The sequence below is a fragment of the Oryzias melastigma genome, linkage group LG1 (assembly GCF_002922805.2).
Source record: "Oryzias melastigma strain HK-1 linkage group LG1, ASM292280v2, whole genome shotgun sequence".
Classification (NCBI taxonomy): Eukaryota; Metazoa; Chordata; class Actinopteri; order Beloniformes; family Adrianichthyidae; genus Oryzias; species Oryzias melastigma.
This window is the reverse complement of record NC_050512.1, coordinates 16,850,967-16,869,370: the sequence shown is the minus strand read 5'-3', so window position 1 is coordinate 16,869,370 and position 18,404 is coordinate 16,850,967. Positions and strand designations below refer to the sequence as shown.

Here is an 18,404-nt window from a genome sequence, read left to right as displayed (position 1 = left end):
ATTGTCACCACAAAATTTTGAAAATTAGCAAAGCTTTTCCCGCCAAAAGTGTGAGGTTTTATGGAAGCAGCCATTTTGAAATGAGCATAAAAACTCTTCTACTGCCTCCAGTGGAATGATGACGGAACTACAAGGCAAAAAACACGAAGTACTTGATACAGTGGGTTTTTAAAAAAAATGTAGATCATGCGAATGAGAATTTGGGTCTCCAATATGTGTGTGTCAAATATGACATGAATGGCTATATAGGGTTAAAAACTCCATACTGACTGGATTTTCAGATTATAACTGCTAGTCCACCCAGTTTACCAGAGTTGGAACATGCAAAACTTGGCATTCTTGCTGTGAGGGGGCACACCGGGTTCCATTTAATCTGCAACTATTCTAAAAATGGTGCATTGTTTGCCCTGTGGCATTTTTGAATCAGTGCACCAACCAGCACAACACAGTAATACTCTGCTGTTACTCCTGACTGGCTTCTGTAGCCTCTGAGCTCCAACATGAACATCTTATAAGCAGCTGTTGCTGCTCATGCAACATAACATGAGCAGCAACAATGCCACCAAGGCTGAACCTCACCAAGGTGACTTTTACAACTACCTTTACAGCTGTCTTTTTCTATTTTTTTTAATTGATGGCGATTTCCTCCAGTGATAACACAATATCAAGCTGTTAAAGAAATAATGACTATCATCTAGCTTTATGTTCAATTAAGTCGTTTTCAGCGCTCTCAAACAACACGTCAGTCGTCAATTGCTTTTTCATAACGTTCCTGGAAAAGGTGTTTTCCACTGTTTGGTAGATAAGACCTGAGGGAGTTTATCTCTTGACAACTAAGGCCCCCCACAATCAAACATCACTGTAAAAACAATTCCAAATGATATCCAAGCATTTAATCAGTAAATGGTTAACCTGACAAAAAACAGGAGATAGATACTGTCGCCACATTAGGTAGTAAAACTAGGGACTTTTGGGCTGCTAAGGATTGAGATTTTCTCCGCTGTGAAACCTCTGCAAGAACTTGATAAAGAGCCAGTGAAAATAGAAGTAGCTGTGCGTAATAAAGAAAAATTACACAACAGAGCCTATAATACCTGGTCAAACAAACCTGTGACTGATGCTCTTCAGAAAGTTTAATAGTTTAGGACTTAATAAGATCAAGAGACTGTGACCAAACAGTAACAGGGAGAGGCTTGGGGTGTTTTGGCTAATACTAATAACGTTATGTTTGGAAAATTCTGATTGATATTTGAACTAATGGGAAGAAAATTGACTGAGCACACGTTTGGTCCCAAAGACAGAAAGCTCATGATCTCATGAACATGCAAGGAGAAAAGTGGTGGACTCGTCTTGTCATACATTTGTGACCCTCCAAAATCACATAATGCATTTCAGTGCATAGGAAGATTAGGGGCTGCAAAAATAAACCCCAAAAGAGCGCAAAGTAAGATGAAACAACAGGGATCTTTTTTTCTGAGGCTCAATAATAATAGAAAGAGAAGAGGGAAATATGTATCAAAGCTGTGACTGTACCTGCAAAATAACTGAAACATTAGCACACAAAAAAGTGTCACGCTTTACAGCCTAGCAAAATATTGAAACGATGGGAATACTTTGTACGGTGAAAGGGTGGGGCGTTGAACCAAGGCTCCTTCTGGCCCAGACATGAAAAAGGCATTCTTTCATCATTGCTAATCTCCCAAACATAAACATGACAGCATCCACATAGTGTCTCTCGCTCCCTCTCCAGGGGCCAAAGGGGTGACACTCCCCTCGCTGAAGATGAGGTACGGCATGGACACGAGGACGTGCGGGATGTTTGTGTTGAGGTGAATTAAACCGACAGCATCAATAAACATCAATTTTATCCCCCACCCCCCTCAATCCACTCCTTTTTAAAAATGTATTTTTAGAACAAACTTCCTATCAAGGATCTCAAGCTGATGCATAAATTGCTTGTTTTATTTATGTCAGTTATCAGCCATGTAACACATAAACATGTGTAATTTAATCTGGAAAATTGAATTTGTGGAGATAAATTGTGGTTTTGACCAGAATAGATCCAGCCTGTGATCCTTTTCGTTCAAAGCTGACTGTTCTTGTTTAACTCTATTCTAATTTTTTTTATTCTTTTATTTTTAGTTTCTTTTCATATAAATTTACGTGCTGCTTGAATTAACCCCTGACTTGCTGGAGTGATGTCAGAACAGGATATGTTTACACCTTGACAAACCTGAGAACTTAATTGTGCATGTAACCAAAAAAAAAAAAATACTTGGTTCACTTGGTTTGTCTTTTCTTTTTGATATCCATGTAAATAGGAAAAACCTCCAATCATCTAACTATTATATGTTATGTCTCGGTCACAATTGCTCTTACAGGTGTATGTGGGAAAAAATGGGCAACCCTGTTAGGTGCACCCAGGTGGCTCACAGGATGTTTTAAAGTTGTTGACTACTGTAACGAGAAAGCGTTTGTGATGTACATGTTGTTTAAGGGTCTTAGTGATCACAAAAACAACACATAAGGGCAAGTAAGGGTGAATGAAGTAGGTGAGATGCTGGCACGTCATGTGGATTTTTTTATTTTTTCAACCCCCCAGAAACTTGCATACTACGCAATGGTTAGTGGTGTTAAAGTGATAAGTGTGGGCCCCTTGCACCCCCGTACCGTGCTTCATGCTTACAATCTGACTGTCAGGGATGAGGAAATTAGACAAATTATACTTTATGTGGGTATCTTACGTATCATGTGCACATCCCATGAAAGCACCTGCAGGTCTCCTAAATCACACCATCAGTTGTGCGTCTTTGATTTGGTACGGTTTTCTTTTCCCCTTCCAAAATGCACAGAGTTTAAGTCACTCATCTTGGCTTATGTACACTCCTGGGTCAGCTGGAGATTCCCAATGCTTTTCAGACTATAGATGAGCCTTATCAGGATATAAAAGTGAAATGAAACTTGTTTTTGACCAGCGATGGTCATGCAATCAATGTATTCCATCGCTCCGCCATTAAATACTCATCTTTCACTGGCTTACTGGTGTAAGTTTAATGTCTCAAAGCACCTGCTTAGGGAATCTTCAGCTACCAATGCCCATCTAAATTTACCCATTTTTTAAAGATACGTCTTTTGTTAACAAACGCGAGGAGGGAAATGACAAGAATTAGACCCTAAGCTTATCTAGTAAACGGAGAATGAGAAAGGAGAAAGCTGTCATAATTTAGAATTTTTGAAACATTTCAAATTTACCGGGAGTGTATTTAACTTAAATCAATAATCAAGTTTATCCTAGTTACTTAAAGCAGTTAGAATCTGTGTTTATTGAAACATTTGTAAGACAGTTAAAGATTTGCATGAAAGCCAAGGGAATCTACTCCTCAGCCCTGCATGAAATGAGCTCAAATCATGTGATTCAAAGGAACACAAGCACACATTCGCACACTAGCATACAAGCTTGGAGTCTGCTCCATTCCCTGCATACACGCTAAAGCTCTACTTTTTTTTTTGCAGAGCATTTAAGAGATAAGACCACTGAGTTAATGCAGACATAGTGCAATAATCCACTTTTTCCCCCCATTCTGACTCTCATCCCCCTCCCTGCTCTCCTCTAACAGCTGCTTTGCACTTCAGCTGCATATCTGTGACAGATTAGGAAAGATCACCAAGGATTACCTACACCAGACAGAGCCCCTACACACTGACCACGGACACCCCCCGCACTACCCTGTAGGGAAAGGGGCGGCAGCAGGAGGGGTCCCAACATGAGCTTTTATTTTGAAGTGTTTAATTCAGGGACTACATGCTGGTAAGTGATAAATCGTATTTACTTGCTAAAGTTTAAGATACCCATTTTGTCCATCATCACTACAAACCTAAACACCTTCGAAGATCTAGAATAAAATATGTGGATGTTTGAGGCCAAAAACCTGCATTTTTTTTTTTTTTATGTGGAGCACAGGTCTGATCTCAACTTTGTTATTTCCTGTGATCGTGGAATGGAAAGAGGCATGTAATCTCTTATCTGTACAGAACAAGAAGCGCCCAACTGTGAAAATCAAACATCTGACAAAGAAATCATTATTGTATTTTATTTGTTTCTGGCGAAACCTTTTATAGTGATGCTGGTTATTAATATAACCATGCATTTTGTGATGCAAGGACCAAATTTGGCATGAATCCACCTTTGGAATCCCTCTTTCAGAAAATAATTTTACCCACAAGAAAATCCAAGACAAATATATATATATATATATATATATATATACATATATATATGTATATGTATATGTGTGTGTGTGTGTGTGTTTCTGTCTAAACAAGTGAGCCAAAGTTTAGGTTTTCTTGTGGATAAAATACAGAGTTGTGTAATGAAGGGCATCTGGCTTGAAACTTTCTGCCCAACCGCCTTTGCGAATTTGTGAAAGCCGATTTCCTGTGGCGACCCCTGAAAGGATAAAAGTTGAACAACAAGTTTCCTGCAGGTACACCTCAAGTTTGAAGACTGCAGTTTGTGCATGAACATGAGACATGAGACTGGGGCAAATAGTCTTCTTTCTTGTACTTTTCTGAAAAAAGGGAACCTAGGGCACATCCATGCCAAATTTGGTGCTTGTACCACAAAACGCACAATCTGTCTGAAACATCAACATAACCAACTCCCGTTAATTTTGTTCATAAATCTCGTCAGCATCCAGTGATGTGTTTCGAACTCCATGCTGAGAGCAGAAGCATGCAGCGAAGAGTATATTTCATGATGTGTTGTGAGATAAAATAAAAGTGACATCCTAACACATTTATATTTTGTACTTATGGGGATTTTTTGAAAGGCGATGGTTCAAATTTAAAATGCATTTGAAATAAGGGAAAACTTTGCACTTAAGTTTCTGGAGTTGACTGTTACAGCCCAGAGAGAATATTTTTCCCGTTTCCGCTGAAAGGGAGTCTTAATAAATTAGCATCAGCCTTTATCCCTCAACCAACTCCAGCACTTCAATGACATCACTGATCTTGTTTGTGATCAATAAAATATTATTTCAGCATTCACATACGGTATGTATGGAATACTTCTCGGTTTTACAATAATTAGGACTTAATTCATGGTCTTTGTAAAAATAAAAAATGAAAAGTCTCTTTTATCCATGAAAATTCCTCCTTGTATTTAGCTGAACTGAAGCAAACACATCAAAGGGAATATTTCAGTGTTACAGCACTACGGACGGGTAAAATATTTCATGGGAATCAGGTTTGAATTAAAAGCACGTTTCTTGTCAAAGACTGAAATTTAACAGCTTTTATATAAAAAAATAAAAAAAATTAAAACCTTTCAAAAACTGAAGCAATAGAAGCCCCTTTTGGACATTTGCATGTGGAAAAACAAAAAGGTACGAGCTCGTGCAAATTTGTGTGTGTTTTTTACGTTTGTGTGACAGACCAGGTGTGTGAGAGATAGGCAAATGCAGGAGGGGCGCCATGGGGGGAGCGAGGGTCCACCTGGACTCAGAACAAGCGGGAGACCAACTGGGGAAGTGGACACCACACAACACACGATACAAAGGACTGGCGGGGCAAGGTGCACGAACGCCATAACACAGCCAAAGTCCCATTGTTCTAGCCCTGTTTCATCTCTCCTCCTTCTCTCCAAATATTTGGACGAACGCTGTGAATAACATGCTGGTACGGAGAATATTGCTCCCTGTATATTGTTGAAAGGAACTCAGGCTGTCTGAGTTTTCTGCTCTTCAAAGACGTTTGTTGTTTTTTGTTTGGGTTTTGTTTGCTGCTGTTTGAATTGTGTACTGCGATTTCGTGGATATCTCATTGTTCCAGGATTTGAGATTGTTGGACAGAGAAGCACCCACTGGCTCATTTATTTTCATTGCATCATGTGACTCATTGTAATTGCAGCACACTTGAAGGAGCGGGCTGACATGATGCAAAAAAATAACAACTGGCTCCTGTTTCCCCCGCTTCCTCTGCTGTGGAACTGTTTGTGAGAGAAGTTTGATCCTTTCTTAATCATTAGAGTTTTAACAAGACTTTTGCCATTTGGACTTCCAGGGGGCCCATTTCCATACCCAGAACCAATGGGAAGTCGGTGATTAAAAATACAAGACCACAGCTTTGCGTTGGAGTTCAAAAACACGGAGCTAAAAGTCTGGAGCTGAACTATTAATCATGTGATCAATGGGGGATGAGCATGAATCTCCACGGCGTAGGGTTACAGTGTATTCTTGCAGGGTTGTTTGATGGGTCTTTCTCTGGGACCCCAACATTGATTGGGCCCTGAGGGGGCCCCACGGTGCTACCCCGTCACCAGGGCCTGACTGACAGCTCTAATGAAGCCTGCCGTCGTCAGACAAGGGACCACTCAAGAGCAGACGCTGAACTTCAATCGGCCCGTGTGACGTCCAAAGAGTTTTGACTTCCCAGCATTGATGGGGGTGTAAAAAGAAGACCCCTGTGGGAGGCAGGCGAGGCCCGGCCTGCCTTTGAATATTCCTCCGTTTACCGCTTGCTGGTTCTTAGTGCTGGAGACGTGCAGAGGAGATGTGAAGGGGGTGACTGTAGTGAATTTTCTATAAGCAAAAGGAGAAAGGATGCAGTCCAATGAGACTGTAAGTTTTTCAGACAAACAGTATTGTGCAAGCTGCTTTCTAAACAAAGTTTTTGCCTTTTTTTTGTCTGGAAAATGGAAAATTATCAGAGAACTTTGAACTTTCTCATTTAGCTCAAGCAGGCATGGAAGAAAAAGGCTCTAGATCCCTCTTCTTCACAAGCAAATGCATCCCTTCTCTGCGCGATAGAGGGATGTAGAAGAGCAGTCGAACCTCTGAAGACTTCTCCTCACTTTGTTCTATTATTCACTATCTCGGGCTTCAGAACTCTCTAGGATCTCTATGGGGTTACATGCTCTATCCTGGCGGAAAGACTCCTGCGCCGCCGAGAGCCTGTTTACTCTTTGGCCCCATGTTCCACTGGAGCACACGAGCGGTCCCCTCACTAGCTTGCTCAACATCAGAGCCATCAAACACAAATCAAAAGAATTGTGCAAGAGATTTGTAAATCTCATGTTCGCTGGCACTCCTTTTTTGAACAAAAAGTGACTTTTTTTTCCTAGTAGCAGCACGTTTACTTACAGCCATTGAAACAATCTATACATTTTTATTTTCAATCAGAACAGGTTTTTAGCTCGTCACAAAGTAGGATTTAATAAGCTCTCCGAATGCTCATTTGTACCAGCATAAATAGATATTTGAAAGATAAAAGCAAACATGTTTGTTTTTTGTTTGTGTGTTTTTACTTTTTGCAACTCCCCAAAGGCATTTATGAGCACTTTGGTAATAAGGACCAGAGAAGGGTTTCGCTAAAAGAAGAGGAGCAGAGGCTGCTTTGATGTACTTTTAGATAAAGTGAAGTCTGCAGCGATGTCTACAAAAATACATGCAGTACATACGCTGATACATAAGCTGATCTAGACAGATTCCTCTCTGATGGCCCTTCCTCTCATGGTCCCAAAAGCACCACAACATAAAAAAAAAACGTCTGCATGTGTAGTAACTGGAGACTTGAATGTACCCTGTCGACAGCTTTAGATCAAGCATTCCCCAAAGAAACACAAACTGGGGATTTTTTTTTCTCTTACAAACTTGTGTTTTTCCCAAACACCCCCTACCTTCACCCAGAAAAAAAATAACTTATAAATGCTTTGCAGTAAAGTTAGAGCTTCCTTTTTTATGTTTCAGCTTAAAATACATTTAGATAGGCTTGTATTTGACTTTGAGAATTTATGAAATAGGGTAGCCGGGTTAGGCTCCGGTACCCCGTAACCCCTAAAGGGACAAAGCGGCAAAGATGAAGAAGATGATAAAATAGGGTTCCAGGAAAAACAGAATGACTCTGTACCAGTTGTTACCAGTAAACATGGTCAGTTGTAGGTTTACTGAAATGGAAGTAAATCTGGGTTCTGTATAATGATCCAAAGCCTTCTGTAAAGCCTTCAAAGCTCAATAACTTAGAAGGTTCAAACATTAACAGGCACTTTTTATTAAGGAAGCATTTCTTGGCAAGAACAGCCACTCACTCTACTCTATGCCGTGCAGTTTTAGAATAAACAGCTGAAGAAAGATTGCACAAACAATTTTCCATAAACAAAGCACATGATTCTGATTTAACAGCAGCTTTTGAAAAGCCAGCGCCACTGTGGGGTGATAGTGAGAGGAGGCTGACCTCTACTGGCCAACTCAGCTCAAGACAGGAGGGATTTTATTTTTAATGTAAGTGAAGGCAAAGGAATGAATTTGCTGCAGATTTCCACAGGGGGTCGAGAGGAAGAAGGGTTTACTAAAGAAAAGAGCCACAATGTTGCAGATGGAAGGCGGTTAAACTCTGATTGGATGATTGTAGGTTTTGTTCCTGCCTTGCCTGCCCATGTACTTGGGCAAGACACTGAACCCCACATTGCTCCTGGTTGCTATAGATTGGCGTCAGTGTTGGGGAGCAAAGCCACCATCAGTATGTGAATGCATGTGTGCATAGGTGAATGGGACTGTGACTTTAAAGCACCATGGGCCTACTAAAAAGTAGTAAAGTGATGTATACATATTTGGGTGCAGAAGGAAAGCCAAGGACACGCTGAAGAGATGGACATATTACAAACCATACATAAAATACATAGCCTATCATAAAATAGGAAAACAAAACCAACTTTAAGAAGAAAAATCACTAGAAAGTAGTAAAATGATCTGTCCATGCAGTAAGTATTTTGTACTTAACTATTAATCTTATAAAATATAAAAATCTAGAAAAAGGAGTTCCACTCAAGCATTCAAAAAGGAAAAAAACAGGTTAGGAAAACCCAACTGTTGTTTGTTAAACAGTGCTAGTTCTAAGTAAATGTTAAGTATTTTTTTAGTTTATATGTACCTCATTGTAGTTAACTTTGAATACAGTGACATAAAACTAGTATAATAGGTGGAAATTACTGATTTTAGAACAGCATGGAAGTACAATCTTAGTTCAACAGGTAAACATCTGCTCCAGTGCTACACACTTATATTCACATGGACTTGCACACCTAGGGATAATTTCAAGTTACCAATTAACTTATAAAGCATGTTTATGGACTGTGGGAGGAAGCCAGAGAAAACCCATGTTTCCACAGGGAGAACATACAAACTTCATACAGAAAGGAACCAGCTGGGATTTGAGCCAGGGCCTTCTCCCTGTGGTGAGAGTGCTAACTACTACAACACCTTGCAGCCCTTGTCAATAATTGTTGAACTTTAAAAATTCCATGCTTTAAATTGATCCAAAAATTATTTGTCTTATTACCTTCAGACAATAAAAATATTTTCAGCACTTGAAAGGGTAAAAAATTGGCATGTAGCTTTTCTATATTTTTCTGTATCCATCAACTAAAAATGCCAAGTCTCACACAAAAATTTGTGAAATAGTCAAGTGGCATGTTGAAACCTTCCAGCAGAACATTTATCAAAACTTTGAATTAAAAGACAAGCAAAGAGATTTAATATGCCTTCTTCGTGTATGAAGTGATCATGTTAAATAAAAAGCATTTAGATGTCTTACAAATCACCACATTAATAAAGTGAAAAGATTTGATAGCTAAAATGATTCCAAGAGCTTAGCTGTCTGGAGCTTTTGCCCCTATAGGGTCTCCCATCGCAGACAGGTCCTGGGTGACAAGCCAGACAAAGACCGGTTCAGAACCTCCTTCATGGGAAATACACATTCCACTATTCCTCTACTACCATTCTGGAGTTTCACATGGGGAGAAGCGCCAGGCTTGTGTGGGCTTATCACCCAGCTCAGCTGCCAAGTGTTGGAGTTCACGCCGGTGGACAAGAGGGTCATGTCCCTTCACCTTCAGGTGGGGGATATGTCTGTTGTTTCGGTTTGCAGGCTTAACGGGACTTTAGAGTACCCGGTCTTCTTGGTGTCTCTAAAAGGGGTACTGGAAAGTGCCTGACGGGGGACACTATTGTCCTCCTGAGAGAATTCAATGCCAACATGGGAAAGGACAGTGGCACCAGGAGGGGCGTGATTGATAGGAATGGCCTGAGTGGTGCTTTGTTGTTGGACTTCTGTGCTCGTCATAGTTTGCCCATAGTGAACACCCAGATCGAGCACAAAGGTGTCCACCAATACACTTGGCACAAGGACACCCTTAGTAGGAGATCAATGATAGACTTTGTAGTCACTTTATTATGTGAAGTTTGCACGTTTTCCTTTTGCATTTGTGGATCTTCCCAGTACATTCTGGCTTCCTCTCACAGTCCAAAAACATGCTTCATAGATTAATTGCTTACTCTAAACTGTCCCAAGATGTGAGTGTGAGAGTGATTGTGTGGCCCTGCAACAGACTGGATACCTGTCCAGGGTGTATCCTACCTTCGCTCAACAGTAGTTGGGACAGTCTCCGGTACAGCGTGTGCAGTGGGTTAAGAAAATAGATGAATACATTTCTCCACCACTTTCTTCTCAATGTCAGAAATTACAGCAAGACTCAACTCAACAAAACTGGAGCTGAACTCAAGTTAAAGGGTTCTTCCTTTTTTGGTGCCCTGCAAGAATCCTTACGCCTCTCGTGTGAGCTTAGGTCTTTGGGCCCTCACTTCCTTAACCCTGTGCCTTTCTCCTTCCATTTCCCACATCTCTCCATTCATCTCCACACTCTGGCATCTGCTCACTCCCGCCACCCCACCAGCTCAATTAAAACTGCAAGTTCCAAGGGTGTGAATTATTTAGCGATGAATTATTAATAAATAATAACAAAGGGGCCCGAGAGAAAAGCGGCTTGGTCAATTAGTAGAGAAAGGAAGAAATGAGGCAAGAAGTGGGGGGTTGGAAGAAGGAGATGAGTAGCTGATCTGATCCATGTCTCATCATCATTGCTGCCCGTCAGACGCAATTACTTCACTTCCATGCATGCTGGCACTTCAAACAACAGCCGATGCGCTGACTCTGACAGCCCTTCTTGTTTCCCTCACTGTTTAGCTGACACAAACCCAGCCGATGCACAAAAGCACCACAGATACAGATTTTCATCATATGTTGCAACATGACCAGAAAAAAAATGATGCTACTCATATACCAAATGAGTTGCTACACTCCAAATCTAGTTCTATGAAAGAGGAGGATACACATGAAAGCGTTTAGCTTTGCTTTGAAGCTCCTTTGTTTTTTACAAGCTGACACTAAAAAAAACACAAGATTAAACATGGGATAAAATGGTCTGAAGCCGAGAATGTGTTGATGACTGGAATTGAATTCCTGCAAAAGTCACGCCTGAAACAAAAGAGGTATTTTTTAACTTAAAGCCACACAACCATTGTACCTAAATACATTTAATATTTGCAGGAAACTACATCATGCACCATTTTAGTGCATAACTGATATGTAGGCAAATCAGCTCATATTTTCAACAGTACAAGCCTTATTTTGTGAAAAAAATGTAGCAAGCTTTTATTTTGGTGCTCAAAAAGTGAAGGGCTTTTCTAAAGCACCTGAAACACCTGAAAAGGTTTCATGTAACTGATAATGATGATTTAAAATGTTCATTATTGATGAGGTAAGGGAACTAAAGGAAAGAACTCTGACACTTATCATCAGAATTGTTTTAATAATGAAATAATTTCCTTTTTGACAAATAGACTCTCCTTCTAAAAAAAGTGCATGAATAAAAGTGTGTTGGTAACTTTTTGGTCAGTTTTCTGCCTACATAGACTTGACAGTTTAGATTATCAAGTCATTATAGAACTTTAAGATTTCCAAAGTGTTACTTTTTTATTTTAGGTATGAATGGATCCCCTTTGCTCAAAATAATAACTTCATTAGGAAACACAATCAATGTAGTCACAAGGGTGCACAATCCAGTGTTTATTTTATACTGGTACCAAGTTTGGGTATATATGGAGCAGGGGTGTCAAACTCCAGGCCTCCAGAGCCAGCCTCCTGTTGGTTTCCTGTCTCAGCTACTGCTGGATCAGGTATGTTTAGCCAATAAGGAGCTTCAATGGTAGGTTGGTTGGAAAACATGTTCCACACCACCCCTTGAGGCCGGGATTCTGACTTTCCTGATATAGAGGGTTGTGTCAAAAAAAGCATCTGACGTCATGTGAATCCTGAACAAAGCTTCCATATTGGATTGATCATGGCCTGAGTTAGCAACAACTACCACCGTTGCTGTTTCATCTACTGCAAGGGTGTCGGACTCCAGGCCTGGCATTCTAATGGTTTTTCAGAACCTACTTGCTGCTGATTATCTGATCAGATGTGTTTTACCAATTTTGTTGTTCACCTTTTGGTACATATCCCCTGAGCTTGCTAAAATGGCAAGTTATTTGGAAAAGTGCTGGACACTGGCCTTTGAGGCCCGGAGTTTGACACCTCATGCCTATAGGATGACCCTGGCGGATGACCCTGGCGGAAGAGATAAAGAGGACAAGGACAGAGCAGAGGACGGAGAGATGGAGGTAGATAGAGAAATAGTGCTGTGTAGACATTATAGAGGAGCTGAACCAACCTTTGGGAGATCAGAAGGTTGTCTTCAGTGAATGAAAAGGTACAGCAAAAGTAATCATCAGAGAGATATAGTCATTGAGGCAATGAGGTTGGTTTAGGATTACATGGACCTGGAACAGCCAATAATCAAAGAAGAGTTTGAAAACATAATAATATCATCACACAAAATTAAGCTGTTGTTTATTATTGATCCCCTGTTGACCACATTTCCAGGACAAGACTTGTACTTCTTGAAATAGTTTACAGGCAGGAGGCAAACAAACTAACACGCCTGCAGTGACTCCTCCTGGCAGAAGCTTATAACTGCAAAACTAAAAGTAACCCGAGCAAAAAAGAATACATTTTTAAACACAAAAAGTCTGCTAATATGACTACAAACATATCAACAAAAATAAGAATATGTTTGTTCCCTCATTTTTTAAGTAATCCTTGATAAAACTGAAACAATCATTACCTACTAAAGGGAAAATGTTATTGTAATTCTACTTGAAACTGACAGAGGGCAGACTAGTCCAGGGTTTACAAGATTAAAAAAACTGATAATTAAACATGGAAATTGGATTTTAAAACTTTATATTTAAAGCAAAAGCATGAGATGAGAGGCTCCAATAGAAAATAAGGGCAAAATGTTAACATATTAACTTTGATCATTTATAGAAAATGTAATATTTATCTACCAATAAAACGTTTTTTTTTTCTTAGATTAATAAAAAGACACTACTACCCTTAATTATATGGCTGTAGAGTACAGAACCCAAAATTATGTTTTCCTGGGATCAAGACTTTTGTTAACTGCTGCTCTGATCCAAACCAAACCACTCACCTTGTTGATGAACAGACCAGGATCAATTGCTTTTTCAAATTGGCATTTTATCTACTCCATGGCCTCATTGACTAAAAGTAATCAGCAAACCACTCTTATTGATTACTCAGCAAAGTCACACACTACTCAATTCATCAATCAAAATGATTTCACTCAACGAGTTTCCGCTACTCCAAGGTTGTGTAGTGGTTAGTGCTCTCCCCCACAGCAAGAAGGGAATGATTCAAATCCCAGCAGTGACCTTTCTGCATGGAGTGTGCATGTGTGGGTTTTCTCCATTCAATCTGCTGTCCTAAAATATGCCTTGTTGGTTAATTTGTGACTCTAAAGGTGTGAATGTGTCCATGGTTGCAAGTCTCTTTGAGGCCCTCCAACTGATTGACAATCCATCCAGATAATGCCATAAGTGACTGGGATAGGCTCCAGCGACCCTGTGATCCTGAAAAGGATTGAGTGAGTTTGGAAAATAAAGGACGTTTCCTTTGTATTTCAGTTTGTTCTGATTGTATCATATGTTACAAACTGTATAAAAAACCTGCCTTAAGTTTCACAAGACAATAAAAGTGAAGAAAAAGAATAGAAGGTATTCAGTCCAAGTCTAATGTTAAGCTATTAAAAAATGGGGAGGCTAAGAGATTGTGTTTACTGTGACTTTTAGTCAAGAGTTTGGAAACAGCATTGACCCATTACTCTATGTATTACTCAACAGAGTAACAAAATGCAAAAAATAAAATTATAAACACTTGCTTAACTTAGCTAAAAACACACAAGTGTAAATACGAGTGTGGATTGTGACATTCTTGTGGAGTGAGGCAAGTATGTTCATTTATGAAATAAAATGTTATTACCTAATAACATTAAACAAATACCATTAATTTTAGATATTTTAATGGCTGACAGACACAAAATTTGTTAGGCCTAATTAAACCCAGAAGACTTTGAATTACATTCTAAAAAGGTGGTAATTTATTAACATTTTTGATTCATTGCTGCACATAAACTAAACATTCTTAAAATCAATTGGCAAAACATTTAAGCATAAATTTAATAAAAGACCACTAATAAAATGCACAGCTATGCTGTCTTTTGAAATATGGAACAAAAATAATTCCTGCACTTCATAAAACATTTCTCCACTGTTGTGTGTATTGTTTGCAGTTGTGGTTTTACTTTCTGAGGGTGTGTCTATAGCAGTGCTGAAGGACTTGTCTGTGCCCAGTGGATGCTTGTTTGTGATTTCCGAACGGCCTGCTGGAAAGAGTAAATCTTGTTTAAGCAGTCACTTCTGGGATCTTGCGTACCACACATCCCAACCAAACTTTTAACCCTCAAGGGATGTTTTAGGCGATGCAGAATATATTTAAAAAACACATACACACAGGTTGCAAACTTCTAAAATACTGGTATGAGTCGGGCTTCATTCATAGAACGTAATGATAAGTGACTAATACCTTTGGAAGGTCGAATTCAAGTGTTTTGCTGCATTTAAATAGAAAAAAAATCGAGTGCATTCCTTGTTGAGTTAGACATGTTAAACCACAGTGCAATATTGCTCACTCCATGACATGTGACCTCCATTGCCTTGTCTCTTTTCTGCTTTGTTTTGGATTTAATTTAGAAAGCTTTTGACTTGATTTGTTTAAAGATCCTCAGTGTACGTAAGTGTCTTCAGTTATTCAATAACAGGTTATCTGTTTTATTATCTGTTTTTATCACCTCAATGTCGCTCCCTTAGTTCATGTCAAGTTTATTTATTAAATGTTTGATTTTTTTTTACATCAAGTCTTGTCTTCTGCATTTTGAGTCCTACACTATTGTTTCTGACAACAACAATTTGTTGTACACTTTTATGGTAAAATCATTGTGCTAACTAACTTTTCCAACATGCCAAATGCACAACGTGTCAAAGTCCACACTAATAAAAGCCTTGCTGAAAAAATACTTTAACCCCATCAAGAGAAAAGTACACCACACCGAAACAGACAGTTTTGAAACCTATTTCTAAATTATTTTAATACCATTAGAACTTTGCTTGCCAAAAAAAAAGGCTCAGAATATCTACACAAAGGTCTCTTTGTTCCACTTCCTGGTTTGTTAGTCTAAGATATGAAAGTAATATGTAGAGTCACTCTCAAAGTCGTGCCCTAATGCACTACACTACAACTATGGCATACAGGTGGCCTGCAGGAAATATCAAGGTCACAGAGCACTAAGCGAGCCCAAAAGGAGAAAATGTTCATGAATATTTTGTTCTACATGTATGAGACAGGTTATAGCAAAAACTCACACAACACATAAGGGTCAGTAAGGGTGAAGTAGGTGAGTACCTTGTACGACTCTTTCCTGAGCACTGTGCAAGGGCCTTGTTAATGTTGTTCAAGGGAAAGGTGTACACTTTTTGCACGCCTCTTGCACTTTCCTTGTGCAGCATGACTATCGGAAATTAAAGCCGCGAGCGGCGTTGGATGGCTCACAGTCACTACCCGTTCTCACTGCCCATGTAGTGGGTTAAAAAGAGAGAAAGAGAAAATAAACACCCCCACTTTTTCTTTGTTGTTTTAATAACATTCATCTGAGTTGGGTGCATTTCACTTCACCGCCAGTGAGTGGTGCTGTTTACCGTTGTGGACAATCGACGGAGGAGGACAGGCACTGCTTCATTATTAAAAGAGCTTCGTTCTGATCAAAAGTGTTTGGATGTGTCCACTGCCGCAACTGTACCACCTTTGGCTACACAGACACCTTAGCTGTGTGCTATTTGCTACTGCCCAGCTATCTGTAGGGCTGGCGCCGGTAACACCCACACATATGCACCACCACCGCCCTCGCTACATGCACCATTGCTGCCTTTGCTTCACGCCCATACACACTATCGCCACCCTCGCTGTCTGCCCCTACACACCATCGCCACCCTCTACACCCACCTTTCACCCGAGCTCACTTACTAAGCAACCACCATGCACCCCTAAATCCCCCCATCTCTTTCTGTATAGCTGGTCTGAGATGTATGGGAGAAATTGAATGAAAAAGTACTTTTTTCCAAATGGCGGCTCTTCTGGTGGTTTTATCTCCATCTCAACCATTTTATGTTTTGTTAGCCTGAGGTCACTGAAAAGATTGACATTAGTTTCATAAGAATCAGCAAAAGTAACTTTTGATTTCCTTAGCAACAGAGGTTATTTGCTAACCACGCCCACGTTCCTTATATGTTCATATTCTATATTATAATACTTGTTACAGCTTCAGCCTGGGATCAACATATTAAATTTTCATAGCAATACATCAAAATATATGCGTGTATTAAGACTACGCTACTTTTGCAAGCTCGCCAAGCTCAAGTCGTTCAAAATTTATAGCTTGTAATACAGTATTTCTTTTGCCAATGGCTTCCCAATGAAGCCCAAAGCATTAGGAAACGGTTGACTGAACTCCCTAAGAGTTATTTTTTAACTATTTTAAAAGTTATTATGACCCAGTCACAAGTCCTTATAACACTGAGAACTACCAATTGAAAATGTCACAAATTATTGTTGTTGAAGGTTTAAAGATATGAAAAACACAAGAAAAATCCTCCCATATTGCTAGTTACTCAAAGGCGCAGAAAGATAGAATAATAATGAAACAAAGCAGAAACAATATAGAAGTTTTTGCGGTTAGGGCTGTGTGTCTGTGTGTATTTTGTATTCTGCTACACACTGGTCATGTCTGTTTGGGCTTTGTTTTGGGTTTTTTTTATGCCTATTTTTGTTCTATACGTTTTTGCAAAAAACAATATGGTTCTTGCAGTCAGTAGACTCCTGCTGCGGGCCATAATTAGGACATTTGTCAGTCTTCAAGCTAGGTCACAGAGACACAGAAGTAGAGGCGGAAAGCAGTTGTCGTTAAACACAGCTCCCAAAGCAGGAGTGACGCTCAGTGTCTGGGGCTTCAAGCTAATCACACATTTTTAGACAGGCATTGAACAGTGGTTTTGAAGCGGGTCAAAACAGAGGTGTCTGACATAAATTCGCGTTCGGTGTGAATCGAGCTTAAGGCTTTAGCTTTAGTTTTCATGCGGGCCTGGAAAAAAAAACATCAAAATGTGCGTAAAATTGTAAAACTAGAGTAAACTTGGCAAAACTGAGAGGCAATTGTAATAGTTTAGGAGGCGTTCCTCTGTAAACATTCACATAGGTTTGAAAATTCTCTTAAAAACAACTATTAATGTAGTGAAGTGTAACTTTTAAATCTAATTGGCCAAACTGAAAAGAAAGTGGTTAAAAATTTGATGTGAAAGTCTGAAATATTTTGTTTTTTGAGAATTAAAACAAAAATAATTGATATACTTCAATCACATTTTCAGTATTTTTGGTGGATTTTGTTTCTTAGGGTGTCATTCCCTGGGTCTATTGTGAGTCCCATTGATTTCTGAAATACCAATTATCTTGGTGGTATTATTTTAACGCTAGACTGGGATACTAATATTTTTCTAACATCCAAACAACCAGCATCCAACCAGGAAGTGGAGTTTGCCATGTTATGTGGCAAGCTAAAAGAGTCAAAAAGCGCCAGGCTTTCTTTCAAACGCCGTCCAATACTGCGCGCTTGCCAGCGCTTTTTGATCCTCTTTGGCTTGCCATACCGGGGCAGCATTCCGGCGCGGATGTTTTAGCAGCTCGGTCAGGCTGTGTGTTGTCCCTCCCTGATCCGCGCTGTTATCGCATTCGTGGCTACTTACTTGCACAATAGCCGGGTTCAGCAAGAAACTTCGAGCGCTTAAGGACATCGAGGGGCGAAACCTTGTAGCGTTATGCCTCAAAGAGGCCGTTAAATCGCTTCAGGATGGCTTTCTCGGTGCGGATGATCGGCAAAGTTGGGACGAGACTTCGGGGAAGTCTTCAGACTCTTCACTGCGGCTTCGCCCGTCCTCATCTGGCGACACTTCTACACCAAGTAAGCTTGTGGTCAGGGGTTCTGCGTGCAGTTTAAATTGATTTCACCATCATATAGAGCAATTTGTGAACATTTTTTTTTCTTCTTCTTTGGTCTGTTCTTCAAT

The 18,404-nt window shown here is 39.8% G+C and overlaps 1 protein-coding gene across 1 annotated transcript in view; it reads left to right on the top strand.

Moving 5' to 3' along the window:
* Positions 1-17,924: 17,924 nt before the first annotated feature.
* Positions 17,925-18,404, top strand: part of LOC112157554 (calcium uniporter protein, mitochondrial) — a 15,642-nt gene continuing 15,162 nt past the window's right edge. Inside the window, exon 1 of the mRNA XM_024290358.2 lies at positions 17,925-18,298. Coding sequence (XP_024146126.1) covers positions 18,188-18,298 — 111 coding nt within the window. The 5' untranslated portion in view covers positions 17,925-18,187. The remainder of the gene's footprint in view (positions 18,299-18,404) is intronic.